Source organism: Eufriesea mexicana, unplaced genomic scaffold (assembly GCF_001483705.2).
Source record: "Eufriesea mexicana isolate 0111107269 unplaced genomic scaffold, ASM148370v2 scaffold4744748336, whole genome shotgun sequence".
NCBI classification, from domain to species: domain Eukaryota; kingdom Metazoa; phylum Arthropoda; class Insecta; order Hymenoptera; family Apidae; genus Eufriesea; species Eufriesea mexicana.
Genome location: NW_016907909.1, coordinates 260,322 through 271,967, shown reverse-complemented (window position 1 = coordinate 271,967; position 11,646 = coordinate 260,322). Strand labels below are relative to the sequence as shown.

The 11,646-nt window shown below is 37.4% G+C and overlaps 1 protein-coding gene across 1 annotated transcript in view; it reads right to left on the bottom strand.

The window, feature by feature from the left end:
* Positions 1-11,646, bottom strand: part of nAChRa7 (nicotinic acetylcholine receptor alpha7 subunit) — a 271,960-nt gene that overhangs the window by 17,323 nt on the left and 242,991 nt on the right. The window contains exon 6 of the mRNA XM_017911599.1: positions 8,789-8,864. Within this exon, the coding sequence (XP_017767088.1) occupies positions 8,789-8,864 (76 nt within the window). The remainder of the gene's footprint in view (positions 1-8,788; positions 8,865-11,646) is intronic.

Sequence of the window (11,646 nt, the reverse complement as noted above, 5' to 3'; positions counted from 1 at the left end):
CTGCTTATTGTCCTCCTTAATGAACCCTCAAGCATTCTCGAATTCCGTCGCACCGTGTAATTCGCATCCTCAATTTTAATTATTCAGAATGATCACAGACGACAAATGAAGGAAGACAGGTCGGGCGTTTCAGACGTTTTGCAGAACTACAGCAATAGCAAACATTTCATCCCTTATTGTGTTTCGCGTTTCAGCAATCCGGACGAGGTTCACAAGAGTTCTCAAACCGATTGTCACTTTGATTATTTCATAAAAAGGTTAGGAAGTTGTATTTATACAATATACTCGTCGACGAAATCATATTTATACAAGTTACAAAAATATATTTCGTGGTAAAAAATTGTGGAATATTTAATTATTAAAACGAGTTTCCTCATTTTCTCTATTTTCACGGTAAAATAATTATTTTGGGTCGGATGATAATTGTAAATATACGAAACAAAAATTTATTAGATTTTATTGCGTTAGTTAATACTGAGAGCTGTAATCACCCACACCAGTGTTAAATAAAATACAAAAATGTGTTCCAGCGCGAGATTTAATATTTGCTTGGAAAGAATTATTAAAATCAACAGGAGTGATTAAAATTTGAAGTATTTGCACGAAAATGGCCGATTAAGGAGCAAGTTAGAAACTAATAAAAATTCTCGATTTGTAGCTTCTCAATTTGCAGCAATCAACGCGAAAGTATTACGTCGAAGATATTTGGATATAGTCCATCCAGCCATTGTATTAACCAACTGAAACAGCCAGCGAGAAACTGCATTACTGCGAATTCTCTGCAGACTGTCGCATTTATTGTTACCCGAAATGCACCTTCCACAATTCACGAATTTTCAGCAGTCCCTTCGAAATAATGTTTTCCGGAAGCATTGCTGCATTTACATCTGGCTGGGCTAAAAGGACGATACTGCTCGGACACTTTAACGGAATTAACGGTCTATAGAATTAAGCGGAATCTTCTACAAAAGGTGCAATTCAATTCTTTAACCCCATTTGTTTCACGTAGCAGGTGGTTACATCTCCGAGTTCGTTCCTGATGAAAATAACTTCGCGTGTTAGATTCCACTGGTAAGGCTCATTACGATAAAAGAATTCTTTGATTTTATACAATTTCCATAATGAATCGTTGCAAAACAAATTTCGTTTCTAACGAAAGCAACGTTACATTTCATTCGTGAGGCTATTTAATTGAATTACAATATTTAATTGAAATTATAATTTTTAATACAAATACGACATGATGTTAGAAGGAAAGGGACCTAGAACTTAAGATTTTATTCGCAAGAAATACTATTCGATGGAAAATATAATTTTTGATACAAGTGCGACGCTATGTTAAAAGGGAAGGGATCGAGATCATAAAATTCATTCACGAGGAAAACTATTAAATCAAAATTATAATTTTTGATACAAGTACGACGCGATGTTAGAAGCGAAGGGACCGAGAGTTTAAGATTTCATTCACGAGGAATATTATTTTATCAAAATTATAATTTTTAATACAAGTGCGACAATTTGTTAATAGGCAAGGGACCGAGAACTTAAGGTTTCATTCACGAGGAAAACTATTAAATCGAAATTATAATTTTTGATACAAGTGCGAGGCGATGTTAAAAAGGAAGGGACCGAGGGCTTAAGATTTCATTCACGAGAAAAACTACTCAAGTGAAATTATAATTTCTGATACAAGTGCGACGCTATGTTAGAAGGGAAGGAACCAAGAGCTTAAGATTTCTTTTACGAGGAATACTATTCAATGAAAATTATAATCTTCGATATTATATGGCAAGTGACCAAACGCTCCTAACCTAATAGAAGCACGTTCACCTAAGCAATCCAAGTGACAACGAGCATCGTTCAGTTCGAAATTGAAACTCGCAGAGACACGATATTTAATTTTCATTAAATCGACTGCCCTTTCGAGGGTAAACCGGCTAAGAAGGCTGGGGCATGTCGACTAGAAGGAATTTTTAAACGCAGAGTAAACGGGAAACGACGAAGAAACGGATCCGAACCGACCCATTTACTACTCTGTCTTCATACCTGAAAGCCGTCGTACGTCCAGGAGCCGAATTTCATCTCGCAGCGCTGATCATCAAAGGGAAACCAGGTAATGTCTATCTTGCAAGTGCTTTTGAATATGCCGGGCGGTACGTATAAGCAGGTCCCATTGTTCTTCACGACGACGTTCGTCGGGTAAGTGCCGTCGAACCCTTCGTCCGCGCTGTAACGAACAATCGTTAACGTTAATCGGGGTTCGATTGGTCTTTAACAGGGGTGCATTTGGGACGTAATCTTTGAACTCTCGAAACTCGAGTACGGGAGTTCGTGCGATTTCGAAACTTCCGACATCTCCGAAACTTTGGATCTTCGAAACTCGAGCAACCAAATGCTGATTTTATTTCGTAAGAATTTTTCGAAGAATTTGGCTTCGACGATCTGTATCTCGACGGAACTTTTGCGTTACAGAAAAATATGCAACTCGGAATATTAACAATTATTTAAAAATACCAATGGTCCACGTCAATCTGAATTTAGTATGTCTCCATTTTTCGTATTCTTCGATTTCATAGGAATAAAATTTCTAGGATTTTAACAGTAGTTTCGAGGATTTCAAGAGATATTACAAAAATTTTTAATTGAGAATTTTGAATCACGAAGGAGCAAAGCTTCCAATTTCCTGAATTTCGAGAAATTTGGAATACTCAGCAACCCATCGCTGATTTTTAAATCAACGTCAGATCTATTCCTCAGATACCTCGTTTTGAGGCAATATTATAAGAACACTCGCATCGTTATAATTAAAATCTATTATATATATTAAAATAATAGGTATGTTAAATAATATATTATATTAGGTGAAGTAAAAGAAATCCATTATTTTTGCATTCAATTTCATGCAAAAATAATTGATTTCTTTTTACTATACCTAATATAATGAAAAACGAAGTAAGTTAACAATGTTGGCCACCATCTGAATATTTCAGTATTTCTTTTTACTTCGCCTAATATATTAAAATTAAAATATGTTAAAAATCGAAAAGCGAAAGGTAGTCTCTCGTATCCCGATTGGATTAGGAGTTTTAACATTGTGTGCGAGGGATAATCAACAAATTCCTGTACAAATTAAAAAGCTTCCTGTTGGTGATAGTACGTCGTGCAATTTATTTCAATTAAAAATTTCGCGTTAATTGAAACTGGAAATATGAAGAATGGGAGTTTGAATAGAACGAAGAGATTGGCGCATGATTTCGTATAAACATAATTTTTGATACGTCCCGATGCCTTTTTCGTAAATTAAAAGCAAGACACGAGAAGCAGGCCTATTCGAACTCTTTTGTTACTAACGATCCTTTGTTCACGTGACAGGTGTATCTGAAAATTAAAATATCGAATTATTCCGCGTCTAGTAACCAATTTCGTTCTGTTTCGCAATCAATACATTTCATTTCGCGCTGAATTCCGAGTTTCCCTCTTAATCCCCTTAAACTTATAATAATATCAGCGATTCTTTATAAAATCGCGTTCAATTATGAAATGTAAAACGATAAAATGATAATTCGTAAGCCAAGCTTTTGTATGATCAAGGAAAATTTCTGCAAACTTCGCAAAATTACAGAGAATTGTAAATAATAATGTTCACTCAATTTCCGTTATCGAAAATGAAAGAATTATTTTTATTCGTTCTCACTGAACATTCATTCGTATGTACTCGGATGTTGAAAAAGGGTCGAGGATGAGTTAATTACCGAAATAATGACACATCCTCCCTAAAGAATTTTCGTGACACGAGCTATGCATTAAAATATTCAAAGCGAATCGCATTACCTTTTACATCCTTGTCCATCAGATATTATAAATTAATAAATCTCCTTGCCTACTTATCCCTCCATTTGCGGTCAGAATTTCACCAATTCTGAAACGTCTGCTTTATAATCGTGAGTCTTAATTGCCAAGCTAGGTGCCCGATTTATTTCTCACACACGCACACGTGCGATTTAAATCCTATCTCCGGAGTAACAAACATTATCGGAAGCAAGGAACAAAATATTGTGACACGGAGAATAAAGACCAATCTTATTCCTCCTTCCACGTAAAAATTAGTCCGGAATTTCGCGATCAACCGAAAGCTCCCTGGAGCTCGTAAATATTGAAAATAGCAAAGAAATTTGATTAGTCAATTGCTACGATTAATACCGAATATTCTCATGCGAGGGAATTCGCGGGTAAACAATTATTTCGAAATTCCAGTACACCAGAGAAACATGTACTCCAATTGATATTCCAAGATATATATCGCGACTCCGTTTTCCAGACGACAAAGGGAGATTGAAGTTTAAATTTCGCGAGCAAATCAGGTAAAATTCGAATTCGTTAAGGCAATAAAATTTGACAAATTGTGCGTGTTCAGTTATGTATGTTTAATTTCACGTATTGAGTATATTTAATTTTGTCACACGGTGTCCCCGATTTCGCTGTCAAATATCCGCTGTCATGCGATAAATTGCTGTTGTTCCAGCTGGGAGCACAGTCTCTGCAGGACTACTTAATTATAGAAAATTGCAGAAAGCACCTCTGTAGTTTCCTTTCAATTAATCGACCTGCCATAAGTTACGTTTCATTAAGATTCGTTTATAATAATATCGTAATAGAATTTCGCGTGAAATTCGACATTAGTTCGTCGCGTTACGTTTCCTGGACATCCTTGGCTGATGAATGTTTCAGCTTCCAGGAACGGGAATCGATGGAACCATGAAGCGAACTATGACGTTGATCTATCGACAAACGGCTTTTTCAAGCTTCCATCTAAGCTTTTTCTTATCATAATCGCTTCGTTTTCTTATATTCCTTTTCTTCTGTCATTTAATCTATAATGCATAAAACGTAACAGCATCCGTAATTTCGTGAAAGTCGATTTTTCATAGAACGAGAGAAATGTTTTCGAAATTGTTATTCGAAGAGTTATTATACGATATAAAATTTTGGTTTATATTTATTTTTGAAAATTATGGAAATTGGAAATATCGTCATCGAGTTGCTTGTAATTTGCAAACTGCTTTTTGTAATTAAAACAATCGTCGAAATACGGACGTAATACGCAAATATAATTTTTATAACGTTTAATTGATTACATGCCCGTTTAATGCGAGCGTAATTCTTGTCGGAGAACCGTGTGCGAATATTCGCAAATTCTATTCACCGCTTTACCCGGGGGGTAATTTAAAACTTCAAACCAAAGCAATCGTTAGAGAGAAGCGGTAAGCATTGAACTGAGAACCATCTAACTTGCAGGTTTGATCTCCTTCTCCTTTTCAGCTTGCTTCATTTAACCACAGTAGCTGCAAATCGGGAATTATCGGAAAGTCAGAGAAAAGATAGATTGCTCACTCGCTATCTTTCTGCATTCTATGCCCAGACCTAGCATTTCGTTCAAATGGATTTCAATAAGTTGTTTCTGCGATGCCGAAAGTATATCGGTGTTTGATGCATAGAACCGGCTGCCAAGTTAATTAGGGTAGTTCGAAGAGCGGGTGCTCGCGCTTCAATGAAATCAGTTCACGGAGATGTCTATCCTTCAGAAATAAATGAATACGTGCACTCTAAAACTGCTGTCTTCTTCTTTATCCTTTCATTCTGCTGCTTCGATAAAATTAATTTACCTTTGTGAAATGCACCGGCTCGCTAAATATAAATTCGCCAAATAGATCCGAAAAGTAATTCCGAAAGTGGTATGAAACAAATATTTGGTTTATAGTATAATAGAGTAAAATTATTTTCAGTAAAATATCGAAAAATAAATGTGAAGGTTATCATAAATGAACGACGATGAGATTATTTATTGATTACGATACGATTACATTGATCGAATAAATAAATAATTTTATATCGATCATGCAATCTTGCGTTTGTGTATGAAAATACGAGACTAAGTCTATTAATCTATTCAATGAAAAATAAAGTAAAGAAACTGTTAATGAATTAGTGAAAAAATCGGTGACTGAAGTTGTAAGAAATCCAACACTTAAAATAAATGGATTTAGTTTTATAGTAACTACTGCAGTGTTTATAGCAAACTGCTTGGAATAGCAACTGCTAGTCCAAGACCCAGAGGATGCGTCAGTCCTTTAATGACATGTGTCGAGATAGGAGGTACACCATTTAGATTAGGTGGTGGAGACACACCTTTATTCAGAACCAGTCAAAGACCAACATTTAGAATGGGAAACTCCAAAGAGAGAGCAGCTTGCACTGCAATTGGCAGGAAAAGCTGGTGAAAGACACAGGGATAGGGAAACCAAAGCTTTGGAAGCAGCAGGAAAATTACTAGTAACGTATCACATACACACGCAATTATTTAACAGATGTATTCTGATTTTTATCTTCTTTCTAGACTTCAGCTTTCCCAATTATCAATTAGATTCGATTCCTAAAGTAATTATTAATTACTAACGAAACGTTTGATAATTTATCACTGTCGATACATCGAATCATATATGCACGAAATAATGGATTAAAAGATACAAGTCTCCAAGTTTACCTATGCCTTAGGTTTTCAGCGTGACAATTAACCCTTGCCTGCAAACTGCCTCGATAAGTAGCACCCCCAAACTTAATCACTCCACTCTGGTCCACATACACAATTATTTAACAGATCTATTCTGATTTCTATCTTCTTCTGAGGCTTCAACTTTCCCAATTTTCAATTAGATTCGATTCCTAAAATAAGTATCAATTACAAACGAAACGTCTGATAATTTATCACTCTCGATACATCGAATCATATACGCACGAAGTAACGGATCAAAAGTAGGAGTCTCCAAGTTTACCTACGACCTCCGTTTCCAGCGTGACAATTAACCCCTGCCTGCATACTGCCTCGATAAATAGCACCCCTAAACTTAATCGCTCCACTTTGGTGGCCCACCCCATTCTCCGTTGATCCCGAAAGAGGGTTCCTCGACAGCCGCGGTGCGTCCAAAAAATACGCCAGCATCCCTGCCTCTATTTATCCTCGTAATTGCGAGGAACTCGCACGGAAAATTCGCGCCCCGGCTCCGGATGACCCGTCGAGAATCGCTCGAGTATCGTTAATGAACATCTCGAAACTCCAACCCGAAGAACCTGCGGACCTTCTCAATTATTGTTTCTACCATCTCTGTGTGCAAGGGAGCCAGCACACAGGGAAATATGATTTTGAATGGGATGCATCGGGACGATTCCACGGGGTACGGATATAAGGCGGGTGAATGGTATACATAATATACTCCCGCATCCAGGCGACTAAGGATTGGTTGGAAGCCGGCCAGTTGGCCGCAACCCAATCCGTTATTTCATTCTTTTTGAATCCACCCTCTGTACCACCTCGTACTCACCCTGCCGCCTTGCCACACCCACCAACGCGACCACCACCCTTCCTCGACCCCCATCCTTCTCGCTTTCACACCACACTGCACTCTCTGTGCGCCAGCACGTTTCTTTCTGTCGCATGCTAAATTCGCATAAGCGGCCGACCCCTTTGACGACGAAAATTAAATTCCCATCGGAACCCTCCGAGCTACGGCCGTGGATGATAATGTGTGTGCAGCCTGACGCGACGGTATTTATGCGAGCCGACCGCGCGATGAATTAGTATCGATTTACGTTTAAACCTTGCTCGTGTTAGTCGTGACACTTGTTCCTGGTAGGGAACAGGGAGAAGCAGGTGTAAGTACCGGTCTGTTTGGCGGAGAAGTGATTTAGACTAATGATTTTTTAACATAAATAGGTTAATATTTTTTTGTCAAAAATATGAGAAGCATCGGCTGATTTAAAAAAATATTAATGACCATTAATAATAAAATAAAAATAATAGTAACAATTAATAAACCATTCAACTTCATCTGAAACATATTTCGCTATGCATAATAATAACGACGTATATCTAGATGGCAATATGAGATGACCCACTCTGTATATAAACAAATATATATAAATACATAATAAAATCAAAATATCAAAAATATTCCATGCAAATTATCTGTTGCAAAGAGTCGAAGGATATTTATACAAAATCATAGAAACGAGTTCATATTCGCAATGGAAACGAACCAGGTGTTCCTAGCGAGTCTGAACATGGACCTATCGTTTGACAATTATCGAAAATTAACGAGCATGGAATATGCAATTCGCGGAAAAGTAAGAAGGTAAACTGTCCATTGGAGACAAACATTGGACGATATCACGCAGTATGAAACTAAATAATTCCACGAGCAGCTGGGCAAAGGATTCATTATCGAATAACCCCGTTCGATCATTAGTCATTGAAAACGTTTTCGGAACTTTCGATCACGCGATCCGTTTTCACGCGAATTTCAAATTGAAATTTCCGAGAATCCTGAAACGCATCGAAAAGTCTACGATGACCTCGTGTCCGGAAAATAACTCGGGGTTGGTCTGGTCCAGAAGGTGCACCGTCCTCTGTGCATACAAAAGATTTATCCACGTTCCATGGTGATCGAAATAATTAGATTTCATGTAGCGCACGGACGTCGAAATTAATTTTCAGTCGGGTAATCCCGGAAACGTTAGAAGCACGCGTAGCTCTGATGAAAATCTGGATTAGATAAAGCACGCCGGTGGTAAGACGCAGCTGGTGTCGACCTATGAAACGATTGATCGCTGGATCCTTTGTGTCCTAGAACTTGCCTGGGATTTTAGAATTGCTAATCGTCCTGGAAGCGCTTTCACGGCGAGCAAGTCGGCCGTGTGACGGGACGAACCCCCGATAAGGGTTGTAAAAACTCACCTAACAGATCCCACTCGCCGTTAGTGATGAAACTGCTGATGTCACCACCGGACTCGTCTTGCAGTTGCAGGTCCAACTGTTGAAAATTTATTACCATCGATTAGGTGGAAGTTATTGTGACCGCAGTGCGCAACAGTTTCCATCGCGGCAAGTGCAATTTAGGGTGATACTATGGAAATAAGGTGGACACCGATTTTCTGCTCTAATAATTCCTAATGGTTATTGATCAAGGAAAATTTCTGCAAACTTCGCAAAATTACAGAGAATTGTAAATAATAATGTTCACTCAATTTCCGTTATCGAAAATGAAAGAATTATTTTTATTCGTTCTCACTGAACATTCATTCGTATGTACTCGGATGTTGAAAAAGGGTCGAGGATGAGTTAATTACCGAAATAATGACACATCCTCCCTAAAGAATTTTCGTGACACGAGCTATGCATTAAAATATTCAAAGCGAATCGCATTACCTTTTACATCCTTGTCCATCAGATATTATAAATTAATAAATCTCCTTGCCTACTTATCCCTCCATTTGCGGTCAGAATTTCACCAATTCTGAAACGTCTGCTTTATAATCGTGAGTCTTAATTGCCAAGCTAGGTGCCCGATTTATTTCTCACACACGCACACGTGCGATTTAAATCCTATCTCCGGAGTAACAAACATTATCGGAAGCAAGGAACAAAATATTGTGACACGGAGAATAAAGACCAATCTTATTCCTCCTTCCACGTAAAAATTAGTCCGGAATTTCGCGATCAACCGAAAGCTCCCTGGAGCTCGTAAATATTGAAAATAGCAAAGAAATTTGATTAGTCAATTGCTACGATTAATACCGAATATTCTCATGCGAGGGAATTCGCGGGTAAACAATTATTTCGAAATTCCAGTACACCAGAGAAACATGTACTCCAATTGATATTCCAAGATATATATCGCGACTCCGTTTTCCAGACGACAAAGGGAGATTGAAGTTTAAATTTCGCGAGCAAATCAGGTAAAATTCGAATTCGTTAAGGCAATAAAATTTGACAAATTGTGCGTGTTCAGTTATGTATGTTTAATTTCACGTATTGAGTATATTTAATTTTGTCACACGGTGTCCCCGATTTCGCTGTCAAATATCCGCTGTCATGCGATAAATTGCTGTTGTTCCAGCTGGGAGCACAGTCTCTGCAGGACTACTTAATTATAGAAAATTGCAGAAAGCACCTCTGTAGTTTCCTTTCAATTAATCGACCTGCCATAAGTTACGTTTCATTAAGATTCGTTTATAATAATATCGTAATAGAATTTCGCGTGAAATTCGACATTAGTTCGTCGCGTTACGTTTCCTGGACATCCTTGGCTGATGAATGTTTCAGCTTCCAGGAACGGGAATCGATGGAACCATGAAGCGAACTATGACGTTGATCTATCGACAAACGGCTTTTTCAAGCTTCCATCTAAGCTTTTTCTTATCATAATCGCTTCGTTTTCTTATATTCCTTTTCTTCTGTCATTTAATCTATAATGCATAAAACGTAACAGCATCCGTAATTTCGTGAAAGTCGATTTTTCATAGAACGAGAGAAATGTTTTCGAAATTGTTATTCGAAGAGTTATTATACGATATAAAATTTTGGTTTATATTTATTTTTGAAAATTATGGAAATTGGAAATATCGTCATCGAGTTGCTTGTAATTTGCAAACTGCTTTTTGTAATTAAAACAATCGTCGAAATACGGACGTAATACGCAAATATAATTTTTATAACGTTTAATTGATTACATGCCCGTTTAATGCGAGCGTAATTCTTGTCGGAGAACCGTGTGCGAATATTCGCAAATTCTATTCACCGCTTTACCCGGGGGGTAATTTAAAACTTCAAACCAAAGCAATCGTTAGAGAGAAGCGGTAAGCATTGAACTGAGAACCATCTAACTTGCAGGTTTGATCTCCTTCTCCTTTTCAGCTTGCTTCATTTAACCACAGTAGCTGCAAATCGGGAATTATCGGAAAGTCAGAGAAAAGATAGATTGCTCACTCGCTATCTTTCTGCATTCTATGCCCAGACCTAGCATTTCGTTCAAATGGATTTCAATAAGTTGTTTCTGCGATGCCGAAAGTATATCGGTGTTTGATGCATAGAACCGGCTGCCAAGTTAATTAGGGTAGTTCGAAGAGCGGGTGCTCGCGCTTCAATGAAATCAGTTCACGGAGATGTCTATCCTTCAGAAATAAATGAATACGTGCACTCTAAAACTGCTGTCTTCTTCTTTATCCTTTCATTCTGCTGCTTCGATAAAATTAATTTACCTTTGTGAAATGCACCGGCTCGCTAAATATAAATTCGCCAAATAGATCCGAAAAGTAATTCCGAAAGTGGTATGAAACAAATATTTGGTTTATAGTATAATAGAGTAAAATTATTTTCAGTAAAATATCGAAAAATAAATGTGAAGGTTATCATAAATGAACGACGATGAGATTATTTATTGATTACGATACGATTACATTGATCGAATAAATAAATAATTTTATATCGATCATGCAATCTTGCGTTTGTGTATGAAAATACGAGACTAAGTCTATTAATCTATTCAATGAAAAATAAAGTAAAGAAACTGTTAATGAATTAGTGAAAAAATCGGTGACTGAAGTTGTAAGAAATCCAACACTTAAAATAAATGGATTTAGTTTTATAGTAACTACTGCAGTGTTTATAGCAAACTGCTTGGAATAGCAACTGCTAGTCCAAGACCCAGAGGATGCGTCAGTCCTTTAATGACATGTGTCGAGATAGGAGGTACACCATTTAGATTAGGTGGTGGAGACACACCTTTATTCAGAACCAGTCAAAGACCAACATTT